General features: G+C 42.4%; 1 protein-coding gene across 5 annotated transcripts in view; it reads right to left on the reverse strand.

Moving 5' to 3' along the window:
• LOC128430332 (ADAMTS-like protein 1) overlaps positions 1 to 14330 on the reverse strand; it is an 87446-nt gene that overhangs the window by 18843 nt on the left and 54273 nt on the right. For all 5 annotated transcript variants that reach the window (XM_053416371.1, XM_053416370.1, XM_053416372.1 and 2 more), the window contains 8 exons: positions 13007 to 13134; positions 6778 to 6823; positions 6147 to 6383; positions 4536 to 4662; positions 3810 to 3884; positions 2654 to 2811; positions 422 to 533; positions 72 to 210 (listed from right to left, as the gene is read on the reverse strand). In XM_053416371.1, the coding sequence (XP_053272346.1) occupies positions 72 to 210; positions 422 to 533; positions 2654 to 2811; positions 3810 to 3884; positions 4536 to 4662; positions 6147 to 6383; positions 6778 to 6823; positions 13007 to 13134 (1022 nt within the window). The remainder of the gene's footprint in view (positions 1 to 71; positions 211 to 421; positions 534 to 2653; positions 2812 to 3809; positions 3885 to 4535; positions 4663 to 6146; positions 6384 to 6777; positions 6824 to 13006; positions 13135 to 14330) is intronic.

Raw genomic sequence — 14330 nt, forward strand, 5'->3', positions numbered from 1 at the left:
AAATTTGAAGAAATTAGGGTTTGCCACTGACAGATCTGTGACATGGATTGTCTGTACCTTTGCTCTCTAACCTGGCCAGGCAAGGCTCCATGTTGCATTCCTGCAGTTTGGGTTTGGGTTTGACGTTCTCTGGGTAATAATGGCAGTACTGATCCACAACCACTCGGCCGCTGCGTAGGTCAAAGCACTCTGCAGAGGTGAGCTGGTAACCTACAGAGGAGGAAGTGTCACATGTCCCAACAGTTTATTTATATTTACTTAAAAGTTTATTATTCATGTGAGCAACATAACTTAAAAAGCAATAGTTTAGATTAACAGAAGACGAGTTAAGTGCAAGCATATTCGTCTTGCAAATCTGCAACTGATTAAAATGACTCCATGTTTTAAAGTTTTGATGCCAGCAGTTCAACTGTGGGCCTACCTCCACCGCATGTGACGGAGCAGGGGAAGAAGTCGGTCTCTCTCCAGCGGTGGATGATCGGCTGGTAGTAGATGTACTGGACCACGCTGTCTGCTCCACTGGTCAACTCGACCTACACCAACAATATTCAGGGCGTCACAATTTTAGCAATATTTTGAGCTATTTCAGGTAAATATCATAGAGCCACAATGATTAGTCCAATAAAACGTTCGTTGATTGACAGACAATAAATTGTGGCCATTCTTTATTGCAAATTAATTAGTCCCCATTTGCTGACGTTGATTAGAACAATAAAGAAGAGGACTGGTTTCTCTCCTCTCTTCAAACAACTGCCGCTGGTTATTCCTAAGTAAATGTCACAAGTCCTCTCAAAAAAAAAAAAAAAATCGGTCAAGAAGTGAGACTGGAGGGAAAAGTGCTGAGGCAGAGGAAAGTATAAAGCTTTGACAAAACCAGCGGATGACTGAAACAGACTGGAGTCTACGGAGAGATGTTCTTTTTCCACTCAGAGACATTGGAAGAATTTGATGCCGAGTAACCGGATACGCTCATTTCTGCTCATTGGAAGGTCAAACAGCTGCTAGGATGGACGTGGTGATTAATAATTTCCTGGACGAGCGTTGAAGATTCCTTTGTGTTTTAGTGAAATAATGAAAACAGAAGATATTTTATATCATAAACATTTTTTCTTCTTCCAGGCTCACACCTACACATATTGAAGAGCAGCCACACGACGGATTATTACTACAGGACCTTGTTGTTACATTCATGTGTTTACAGTGGAAATACTGCCAGGGAGCTTTTTAACTGTGATTTTCCATTTGTCCTAACTTTTTTTCCAGCGCTGCAACATGAGCCGACTGTCATCTGATTAGAAAATTACACATTCACAATATTTCCTCTCAGATTTCTGTCTCCCCAGTACTTATTTACCGTCCGAGCCTGACTCGTGTTTATGAGGGGGAAGTTTTCACAGTACATGGTCGGTATCATTTTAATGTCCACTCTCGGGCCCCAGTCTGAGAATGTGTGTGTGTGTGTGTGTGAGCGACAGAGCCAAAAACGATGTTGTAATCATTGTGTCATGGCATTGTATCAGAAAAGGATCCTATGCTCCACTACTGAATGACTGAATTGTTATTACACAAAACTAAAATGTGACATTTCATAAGCAGACCTATGATAATATTTCTCTGAGGCTTGAAGTTGCATCGTGAATCAAATCCAAGTTTCATCAACTATTAACTGACAGTCAGACATTTATTTTGGCATTAAGACATCTAAAGTCAACCACTGGATTTGGAGCTCCAGTTCTGTGAGCTACTCTTGTTATCACTGCACGACACGCCGCTTCGAAAAATACTTAGACCCTCATTTGCATTTCATATTTAAGTGGCGCACACATACAATTTGATATCTTTAAATCTAAACATCCGAAATCGAATCTCCCCTGAACTCTGCGGGACTCGTATTGAGTTCAGCGGGAGTTCATGGAAACTTATCAGAGTACAGTTTGGCCGGGGCCACACCATTTTCAAAGCGTTGCGTTGCAAAAACTACAGTTTTTGGTTTAAGCTGCGGAAAAGAAAACAGAAATGTCCCCATGATGTCAGTTATTGAGTGGACTGAAGCTGATTGGGATCATTTGCAAGCAAAGCCCATAAGGAAGCAGACTGAAGGTTGCTGGTTTCAGTTGCTGAATTGATGACATTGTTCACGTGAAACTTTCCAGAAATGATGTTAAACCTGCAATAACTGATTTTCTGGCCACTTTAGGGCAGCATCAACAGGAAACTGTTGCTTATTTACACATCCAGCAGTTATAAGCAGAATTTAAGTCCAATATACACCAACCTCCCTCCGACCCTGTGTGTTTGTGCGATAACAAACTAACTAAACGCATGGATGGATTTTCAGCAAACTTGTTGAGAATGTGTCTTGGAAGGGTATCTCCAGATTATTATTATATAATTATCGGTTGGGGGTGTGAGGGACGACACCCCTGCGGTAGAGGACTGTATGCTTGTCACATGAACGTGTAAGGGGAAAGAGAAGTATCTACTAAGTTTGTCCGAAATCCTCCTTGCCTACTAAAGACTGTAAAACCTTTATGGATGGCCATGACCGCCGTGTCAGATGCTCAGTGTGTTTATGCAGGGGATGATCGTTAATTATAAAAAATATGAACTATCTTAACTGGGGTCCCTGGGACTGATGCATTGGAGCTCTTACTTTGACAGTGAAGTCAGCTCCAAGTGGGCCAGTGACTCTCAGGATCTCCTTGTCAGAGAGTTTCTGGTAGTCCAGGGTGGTGTTCTCCAGATGGTACTGCCCTGATGCGTCGAAGACCAGTTCATCTTTGAGCCCTTGCAGGGTCTTACTCTCCACATCTAAAGAGGAAACAGAGGAGGAATCGAGAGCACAATTGACTCATCATGGTCAGAAAGAGGAAACTGATAGTCATAAAATCCACCAACGTCATGAGACTTGAGCTTTGCCTTTATTTTCAGTATCATAGTCAATTCTCGCATTTTCATCTTAACACACAATGAAACTGAAAATAAGTCTGAAGAAGTTATAGAATGTGGAGATACTTTCATGTATCTGAGGTCTTCAGTCCAGTCACACACAATGAACATAGTGTGTCTGTTGCGTTTGGAGGCAAAGCCTCTCACTTTGGCAATCCCTCATGTAGGTCTGTGAGCAGGCCAGCGCTGCACTGAGCTTTTCCATTGTTTGACCTCACGTCAACTTTGGCCTTACAAGGTTTTGTGTGATTCCAGCAAGGAAGTTTAAACAGAAACAAGGGGGGAAACACAGGAACAAGCTGCAACCATAAGCAGTCAGCGTCTGCCGACAGATGGTTACAATTTAAGTGCCCGCGGCCAACAAAGGAACAGGAGGAAATATTTAATGAAAAATTGACCCATTCAGAAAAAGAAGTGCCTTCGTCCGAGCTCAGGAAATGACCGTGGAAGCGAGGGATAGGTGCAGAGATGGAGCATTTGTTATCGATTTGATTCAGCGGGGAGTTTGGTGCCGGTGCTTTGACTTGGTGGTATTTGCTGCTAAGTCCTACATCTTCTTAGAGCCAGAGCAAAATAAATACCTCTTCTGGCTATTCTGAGTCACCTTAAAAAAAAAAAACGGTCTTAATGAGAGAGGCTGACAACGTAATGTTAATTATAGCTTGTTGTTTGGGCGAGACGTTTTTTAAAAGGTTTTACTAGAACACACGACCTGTAGTATAATTAAAATAGCACATGTAGTACACTTGGGTTGAAAAGTGCAGTATTTGGCATTTAAATTAAAAAAATACACTACCAAATATAAATATCATGATCAACTATTTTGGATGGAAGGGCACCCTGGACCTACCAGGACTTACACAAGTGATCTGGGCCTTTCAGAACCAGACGCACATGACGACTCTTGTAGGGGACGACCACGACTGTGTCCTCAGCTTGGGTGAGACAAACAGACAGAGGTGGGGAGAGAGGGAGAGGGGGAGAGGGAGAGGGAGCGAGGGAGAGAGAGAGAGGGAGAGGGAGCGAGGGAGAGAGAGAGAGAGAGAGAGAGAGAGAGAGAGAGAGAGAGAATACTGTAATTCAACTTCAGAAATATAATTATATTATTTTACACTATCTATTGAGTCTTGCACTTCTCTAAAGGGACATGGACCTAATTAAAAAGTCAGTATGGATAAAAGTCAAAAACATTTTTACTTGATTGGACAAAAACGTCATGATTGACATCTGGGAGTGATTTGCAGCTCCATCCCCCAAATCTAGCTTCAAATGAGCAAGATGGAAGCGTTTGTATGTGGGATACTTTCGGTTTCATTTGTGGATCGTGGGAGGAAGTGGAGATGTGTCATCCATCTTTGTTAACAATCTGTAATCCTTAACTTAATCTTTCATTACATCAACTACCCAATAAGTGCTGATGTCTTTTAGAGTCAAAGTTGAAAGTGAGATGTTGTCCACTTTCCTTTTAAAGATAACCAAAATGACCTCATCAGGGTTATTTTTCTAAGCTTTAACTTTATGTTTAAAAGTAAATAAATAATTATTTAAATCTAAACAAACGACTGCCTTGGGTGAAGACGCTTTACTTTTTCCTGAAGCCTGCTGGGATTTGTAGTGTCCTCGCACAAGTCGGCAGGAGGAGCCGTCTCCATTGCAGACACCACAATTGTCCTCCTTTGTGGTGCTCCCCAGCTCATGATCGCAACCTACAATCTGTAGCACAAAGAAGATTAATCAGGGACCTTCACAGCGACCTGATTACTTAACACTTTTTCTGGGAGCTTAAGCAATCGGCAGTAAATGTACATTAGGCTCATGTGCAAAGAGGACCAGATGAAATAAAAGGAAAAATGAAAACAAGTCCCAGTAAAAGAAAAACATCTTGGTTCTGTTAAACCTTCAATTGAGATTTTAAAAGAATGTCTTTCTTCATGCCATGTAAATGTTGTCATCGAAAGATCCAAACAAACCAAACCCTCCGGTTTCTTCCACATTCATGCCACTGCTATTGTTTGCATTATAGAGATAGCATGAAACATCCACTCTGAACTGATCACGCATCTTACAAAAGGAAAAAAGTTCCCTCACTGTTTTCTGTTAAATATTATCTTCAAGCATCCATATTTGATTGATGGCGTTTTTCCGAAATCTCCGTCGGTAAGGAAAACCAAAAACCCCAGTGTGATTTTAAGCATGTTGGAGAGTGCATTAAAATTCTGAACTATTTCCTGGGCTGCCAGTCAAAAGCCCAGTCTCAACTGTTCTTCTCATTGGATATTCATTTGTAAAGCAGATGGCATGATGTTCAGTCAGCCTTCATATACGATGCATGAGTGTTTTTGCAGCCAACTGCACTGTCAAGCTGCAGCCTGTTAACCAGTAAATCAAATCCTATATATAACTGCACATAAAGTATGCATATGCGTATCGACAGATTTTATTTAAATTTTTCCATGTAGATCTCTGCATTATTTCATCGGAAATAGACAAAAATGTGGGAAAAAGCTCTATTTTGCAGTGTTATAGGAGGTGGAAACAAAAAACATGGATCAAACCCCTGACGCCAATCTGCTCCAAAATTGAATAGGTCCTTCTTTTGGTCATGCCCCACCACCCCTGCAAAACATTTCATAGTTTTTGCGTAATCTTGCCAAGAAACAAAGACAAACATAACCTCCTTTATGGAGGTAAATACAATTTTGAGTTCGGATTAACCCCTAAATTCCCCAAGAGCCTTTCCAATCTTGATTAAATTAAACTGTTAAATTAAACTGCATTTCAAAAAGCCTTTTTTTAAAGTCTAAATACTAGTCAGATGTTTCACTACATTTGTCAGATTTTCATAAAATGCACTGCATATTTGTGCTCGAGTTCTCCAAGGAGCCTGTGGCTGCTCCCAACTCGCTGGTATGCAAGTGTCCTCTGAAAAATACATTTTTGAGATTTTCTTAACAGCAATTGATCAAAATCACATGTTTTAGTTTATGAGAAGTTTCTCGTGGGATCCCAAAAAACTGCAAATGTCGAAATACTGAGACACAGAGCTAAGGACAGGTCGCCTCTCTTACAATATTGTGAGTCTACAATTAAGTATTTCGGCGATAAAATCTACATATTTCAACAATAGATACATACAAATATATATACATTCTTCAGTGGCAGAAAAACATTAAAAGGTCTCGGAGTTGGTCTCCTACCTGGCAGACTCCACTGATACACATGTCCAAGGACTCGGTGTAACAGCGAGTCCCGTCCAGAACCTTGGGCGCCAGCTCCACCACGAAGCCCGAACCTTTGGCTTTGCACTTGAGAGCGCAGGGGTTGTCCGGGTCGTTGTACAGAGGCAGCCACTCGTGGTACTGACCCTGGTGTCGCACGTCTGCGTGAGCGGAACACTGCTGGGCACGGAAATCACCAGCCTCTGGAGGGCAGTCCTGAGCGCAACACGGACAAGAATATTCTAGATTGAATCAGTGTAAAATATATCACTCAATGGATAAAAGTGTAGATATATGTGGGGAGAAGATTGTCACACATCTCTGTGGTAGAATTTTTGGCTGCCGCGTGTAATTAGCAGATTACCAAGATTAGATGAAACAAAATGGATTGTTTGATGTTTCTCCACCACAACCTCTCACTTTCGTCCAAACAACAGGAACCGAGATCACAAAATTATACCTCTTCCCCATAAGCCCGGGGACTATTTTCACAGTTCCACCACACTGAATCCTCCATCATCACAATTTGCCCTATCGGTTCGTCTCCAGAGAAAACCACTTGAAAGCTCCACAGACATCCATTACATAAAGATGAGTGTGCTAAACTTACCACATTACTGCATGTGCGATATTTGATATTCTGCCCTTCACAGGTCCTGCAGATGAAAATAAGACAAAGAACATATGAGTGAAGTGGCCTTGAGGGTGAATGATAAAACAAACCACAATGAACACCAGTGACCTGCCGTCTGCTATTTCAACCACCGACTCTCATTATGTGTTTTAGAATTTGCTGAGAAGCGGGTGGATTTCTGCAGCGATGGTTCGGCAGGATGATGAGTTAAGATTTAACAGTCCAACTCACACTCTGCGGCTGTGCATTTATAAAGAAGGTGTTTGTTAGAAGGGGCGGCAAATGATGATATGATTGTGCCTGTCTGTGGTATAACACGCAGATGGGTTTGCTCAGCTTCCTTTCATTGTTGACAGGCTAACCAAAACCTTGACCCTAACCTTCCCATGATCCACATCTCACCACTAACCTTAATCAGGACCTAAGATATTAAGTTTTCTCTCATTAAGACCAGGCTACTAAAGTCTACTGTTCCCGGTAATGTCAATGTTTATGCTGGAAAAGGTTGTAAAGAGGTTATAAGAATTAGTGTACCCACACACACACAGATCAATAAAAGCCTTGCAAATTGCTGCTTTATTAACATGCTACCTTTATAACCTTGTCTTGTTCCCTTGACTGATACCTGATCTATGAAAAGACATGTTTTTCTTTCCATGATTACCACAGTTACCATTGCTTTTATTGACTTCTCCTTCGGTAAATATTCAATTGGGGTGTCTTTTTTAGGAGAATGTTAAGTGTATAAACACAACAAGAATAACTAGATGGTTAAAAAAAAAGTAATTGGGTTTTCCTTGGCTCGTACCCACCCTTCCACCAAGTTTCAATAAAATCGGTTCAGTAGTTTTAACGTAATCCTGTTAACAGGCAAATGGCAATGGAAACACAAACATCTGTGAGGCTGTACTGGGGGAAATTGTGTTTTGAGCTAGGGTAGCACACACAGTGACTTTCATTTGTCTACCACGGTTACCATCTGACTTCAGCATGTTAGCACTCAAACACAAACCCCAAATCGATTTGATTTCAAACTAGAGGAGCCTCACAATTGAGGGAAAGATAATAAAGGCTTTTGAAAATGCAAGTAAAACCTGAGTAAAAAGGGAAAAGGTGGATTATCGGTGCTGAAACACACTGTCATTTGCCACAGCGACAAGTCTTTAAACAAACCTCTGCTTAATAAACCAGCAGTGCTGCACATACAGTAGTACAGCAGACAGCAGAGCCCTCCAGTCTGTGTCTGCAGAACAGATTGGAGCAGTTTGGATCACGACTCGGTCCTTGACAGTCTGCAGTGTCTTTGCCCAAATTGTGGAGTTAACCACTTATTGAAAATTAGGATTCCTTTGTGCTTTGAAGCCGAGTGATGATAAACCATTGACGGCAACTACGATAGGCCAATTATCCGAGACCCCGGTGGAAACTAATCACAGGATTGTCTTTTGAGTTTGGAACTTAAGAGGAATTCCAGTGTCGTCGGCCCTCAGCTAATCTGGAATCATGATTGGAGGCAACGTTGCAGAGTTTGGACTCACGCATGAACGAGGACTCAAAGAGTTTGTACAATTTTATTCCAGAAAAGCAAGGGGAAGAGTCAATGTGGACTAACAGGCATGGCAGGAACATTAGACCCTGTGACAAATTCAGACAGTCCCCTCTGCCAAGCCAAACAACAGGTCATGGGGCTCAAACCCAAACAACTTCCCAAAGACTAAGAGTTGAAATACAGGTAGTAAAGATCCAGATCAGTGTGGAAAATCAGCTGAGCAGAGCAATATATAATATACATTTTTGAAAAAAGAGGCAAATGGAAAAAAACAAAGTTCCCTTTTTGTTTCCTCTCGACTTTGGAAGCTACAAAGTGGAGGCTAAGCAGGAGCAGGGATTCATGATGGCATCATCGAAGGTTAGGGAAAAAAAACGACTTGAAATATTGGAATTCCTGGAGCACGTAACACATAACTCACAGACTATGACCCTGATTTTTTCAACCAAATACACGCAAACGTTACAATTAAACTGGATTAGCTGATCAGCTAATAACACACAAGGCTACACATCGAGTATAACTACCATCTTGCGTGCCAGTAACATTGTCAGAGAAGAAAGGAAGCAAGATCTATTGTAACCATGAGAAAGAAAAGAAAAAAAATCACAGTACTAACTTCTTATAGTGGGTATGCAGTAAAATTTGTCATGCTCATAATGTCCATATATATGTCATCAACTGTTCTTGCTCGATTGGAAGTAATTGCTAGAATGGCTCCACAAACTCTGCAAATATTGATACTCTTGCGGCGAGTAGACGCATGAAAATGTGGCTGATTTGTAATGCTTGAAATATGCTCATGCTGTGAGCCCTGCTATTGATCAGTTTAGGAAAACTGGAGAAATGAGCAACAGACTGCAACTAAATTCGCAGAGCACATTCATGCCCCCAAGAAGAAATATCGTTTTTTGATTTTAATGACCCTGTGGCTGTCTTGATACACTTTTCGCTATGCTACAGTGGCATGGTCCTGGAAATGACTTTGTTCCGTTCAGTATTTTGATCTACAGTAAATATTTTAACACATATTGGATAGATTATGAATATTTTGGTCCTTTTTCTAGAGGATGAAGCCTCTGCGCCTTGGTGATCTCCTGATCTTTCTATTTGAGTTTGAGTTCTATTTGAGTATCTTGGGTTTGCAGACGTTTCTAAACAACCATGCTATAAAATTGGTACTGACATTCATCACTCTTTTCACTGTTTTCTATATCATCATCAGATAAATTTTTTTCACCCCAAAAAATGTCCTGCACATTAATGACATTCCAATGAGATTCAGCCAAAGACTGTTTATATAAATGGACGTAGACTCTGGGTCCGAAAAAGTGAAGCCGATGCGGAAGTGTTTGAAACCTCTATTTTAGAAAATGCCATCAGACGGAGACTCCGCTGGTTTCAAGTCAGTTTCAATAGAAGATTTATAGATTTATAACGTAAGTAAGTATATGGTCTCAATCTCTAGTTTCAACTCCTCTTCAGTGCAGCATGATGTTCATTTTGTAAACCTTGTTCCCATTTAGAGAAAAATAGACATTAAAGCACAGCCTGCGTTGGGGTGTTGACACCGTGCGATTGACAACTAGTGCCGTCCAATGCCTGCAGGTCACATGGTGTAGATGGGCGTGTTCTCAAGCTCTCAATGAGGCTCCCCCCCAACTCCTCTAAATACGGTCACTTCAACAGACAACGGAAAAAAGTACAAAAAAGACAACACTGGACAAAATGCAAACTGGCAAACAATTGCAACAATGACGTCACCCTGCCGCTTAGATACAGCTGTAATTTGTGTCCAGTGCTAATTGTGCTACTGCATATGGGGGAGGGGGCGGGGGGTGTTTTTGGCACTACACGGGCCACACAGAGGGTGGTCCCCTACACTGTAACACCAGACACATTATCATGGTGCCAGTCGCGAGGTAATTAGCCTCAGAGAGAAAATTCCCTTTTAACTAGCATAGACTCTAAACACAGCTGTGGCATGCATTTGGTGAAATTCCCCAAAACACCACAGACATTTAATGTCACTGCCTGCAATTTCTGCAACTTAATGATGCACTAAATAGTAAAAACATCCTCTATCAGGAAACACTCAGACGCTATACTGTTTATCTTTATATCCTGGAGTTGGAAATCTAAATAAATTTGTCTGAGAGAGAGACCTTTTCTTATAAGAAAAAAATGACAAAAAGAGACCGATATCTTAAGTGATTGCCAACCACAGGCCTCATAAATAATAGCTTTCTCTTGCCATGGCACTCAATCCATATGTCCACACTTGCTTCAACCTGGCTATGATGTCGTTCATAATGGAGCTTGTGATCACGTGAAGTGTGTTGTGCGGGTGGGACTAATGAGGGCCAGGCGATCTGTGTTTAGTCTGTACTTGTACCCGTGCATGCACCCGTTTGAGAGGTATTTTTGCAGTAGCAGTGTGTCCTTCCTGTCTGCATGTGCATATGCGTGTGTGTGATTAAAGGTCAGAGAGTTGGAGTGGTATTGGTTTGGAGGGTGTTGCGGGCTCGTTTCCAGCCGCTCTTTCCAAGGAGTCACACACACATACACACACACACACACACAAGGGGCCCTGTGCTGTGCTTTTTAATGACGCTGTTTGATCTGACACCCGGGGCCAGGCTACCGCTCGCTCGTTCCCACGCAGCAGTAGGGTGAGGTGGGATGAGGTGCGACGGAGGGTCCGACCGTTTGCTCAAGAACCCCATACACGCCAATGCCAAAGGACACACAGGTTTGTAAACACACACCGCCTGGACTTGCATGAGCGTGCAAGTCTACGCAGGCATACGCTACCCACAATCCCACATGAACCTCAAACCCCAAACACCTCTTAACACGTCAACTGCTTTTACAGCCAGTAGCAAGGTTTGCCTGACCAAAAGAATTCTGGGCAAGCAAAGAGAAATGGCAGTTGCTGATACCACGGAACGTAGTCCTCTGTGTTTACAACGTGGTGCAAGGAGGAGGTGGGGGGACTGTCACTATGAGTTTAAGGTTTTGACAGCCTCATGCTTCTCAGTCCGGTACCAGTGCGGATGGATTCATAGTAGAAGACATCTCGGACTACATCTCGGTTGTGACCTCAAGCGTGATCTTTCCCGTTTGGTCAGTGTGCCTTTGGAAAGTCGCAGTGGCTCTTCCTCCCACAGCTGGTGCCTCCCGCTTGAAGCACCCCTCAGTGACCGGTTACCTTTTACCGAGTGAGCTATACTTTCCGGGAACTGTAAAATACAGGAATGCAGTGAAGTCACCCTGCAGCTATTTCCCAGCCTATAAATGTGACAGCATTTCAATATGGAAAACATACCCTGCTCCTTTCTCATATTTTTTGTAATTGGCCACTTTGCCCAGAGCTTTAATCTTGAAGCCCACTGGGTGAGCTTTAAGTCTAACCAACTGGGTGACTTTGGCACCAGGATGAAAAGATGGAGAGGTCCAGAGGGCGAGTTCCAGTCTTAAGCCGAGATGATGAGCAGTGGGAATTCAACCAAGGCGCAGGACGCTATCACAGAAACCAGCTATTAAAAGTGACACATACTTTGTCATGGAATATTGATTGTTATACTCTGATGTGAAGTGTGGAGATACATGACTGGACCTTCACTGAGAATCTCATCCAAATTGTCACTAATGAATTAAAGATTCAGGCTCATACGGCCGTGGATGGGCAAGTGATCACAGTTGAACCCTCACAAAACATACGCATTCTTGTTACAGCCCATGGGAAACAAGGCGATTGATGAGATCTACTCACACTATTAGGGGCACCGTCTGGATTTATTTGGCGGAACAGCTGCTAGTAGCAGAAAATGATTCTCCTTCCCTCCCTTGAATCTTAAAGCCATGATGTGGCGCTTTAATAGAAACCAGTCCACCACCAGTAAAGAGTTTACTTTGGATAGTGTTTGAGCAAAGGCTTACAAATTGACCATGAAATGCTTCAATTTATCTGAGAGTCAATGAGTCTCTAACCTGAAAATGCACACATTCAAACTACTGTATATGAAAGCATTACTTTAATTCTGAGCCTTATTACAGGGCAGAAACCTGAGTCCCCTACCTCAAAATATGTATATCTCTGGTTCTCATATTATAAATATTGTATATATATATATGAGTTCTTTATATTTGTATAATTTAGATGGTTAGACATTTTAGCATGATGTGACAATGCTAACAAGCTGATGTGAAGCTTGTATACTGTTTACCAGGTTAACTATCTTAATTTACCTTGTTAGTGGTACAGAGTAGATAAATTGTAATTCATTGAGAAAGTTACCATATTATTCCTGAGTCATAGAATATTAAAGCAGGTTATACTGGTGCAGTGCACGTTGTTAACATGTCGGTTTGAAATGGGCTGTTTGTTTGGCCTGTGGTGATGCTGGCTTAGGGTTGCTTACGTTGTTGAGTCGCTGCTCCAGAGCACTGGTCGCCTGTTTATTCAAAATCTATGAATATTGAAGACCAAAATTCAAGAGTGGACACCATATGCAGGTTTTCTGTTTATGTACCTCACATGAGCAGTGTGAGGTGGCTGTAGACATTAGCCTTACAAATATTGCACCATTTTATATTGCACACAAATCCCCCCCTGTGTTACTGTGTGTATGCAGCAGGTGTGGAAAGCCTTACTTGGAGCTGAGGCATCGTCTCAGGGAGTACGAGGCTCCTCCTCCACAGGTGCGGGAACACTCACTCCACGAGCCCCAGGCGTCCCACAGCGTGTCTCTGTCTTCCTCCGAGCGGGCCGTCCTCGAGCTCTGCACAACAGAGGAGGAGACACGGCGTGAGGAAGAAAGGAGGCAGACAGTTTATGCGAACTGTCATGAGCGGTATGGGCACGTCCAGTTTCACATTATAACTCTTTCCCTCTGTGCTAGTTGAGATAAAACACACCGCGCAGTGACACAAAGGCCATTTACAGCAGGCTATGTGTTAGACTACCTGTCTCAACAGTTGTACAAGGACCCACTCGCACATGTAACATGTTGAGAGTGAGTTATTTCACTTCCTTATTTTTCTTAAAAGGACTTTGGGAATATTCCTAAATCATCTCCAACTTATACGAGTTGTTGCCTCCTCCTGCAAAGCTGTTCCTAACTCAGCCTTTTCATACCATTTAATGAGAGCGCACAAAAAAAACACCACTGCCGGTAAGAGCCTGAATTCCAAAGAACTTGCTGAAAACAAAACAGCAGTGCATGTGACAGGATAAGACACATGGTCGGGGGAAGTAATCAAAAGCTCTCCACTTTTGCCCCTCGTGCATATTTCAGTTGTCTGAGTCATCCCGTATAATTATGAAATGTTAGTCCTCTCTTAAGCTCTGGGCCTTCACATTTGTTCCCCTCACTGTTAATTGCATCATGCTGTCTTTGGCAGCGGCGGCACGGACGTTACTGCGGCGTCCAAAATCAATATTATGAGAAGATGAATCTTTCGCGTGCAAGGGCAACGTTCACCTCAGATGTAGAGTGACAGCCAGAACAAAGGAAGATCCTCTCCAAAAGCCTCTATCTCTCTCTTGCTCCTCAAAGTCCTATTGTATTCTGAGTGCCGGTTCGACTGTACTGGACTCACCTTGCTCTAGGGGAGATGTTTATTTGCAAGGTTGGCACTGTCATGTGATGTCGATCATCTACAGTATGTGGCAGTCAGTGTGTGAGGTGTATTTATTTCCCTTGGTTCTGCTCGGGCAGCCTCTTCTCGGTGTGTTCTTCGCGGAGCTGATTGAATGAAGTTAGAGAGCTGCACTGTCTAAACACGACGGGACGTGAAAATGAGAGTGCATTGCTTTTGCTGTCAACGAGGTATTCCGCTCAGAAGCTGCCAGAGAGAATGAAGTGCAGGGGAAAAAAAGGTTGTCTAACTGCTGAATGGATGAAAACCTGCAAAATGGAGAAAAGAAAAAAAAGAGACTTGGAACTAATACTTGGACAGATCAGCCACCTCCTAT

This window comes from Pleuronectes platessa, chromosome 23, assembly GCF_947347685.1.
Source record: "Pleuronectes platessa chromosome 23, fPlePla1.1, whole genome shotgun sequence".
In the NCBI taxonomy this organism is placed as follows: Eukaryota; Metazoa; Chordata; class Actinopteri; order Pleuronectiformes; family Pleuronectidae; genus Pleuronectes; species Pleuronectes platessa.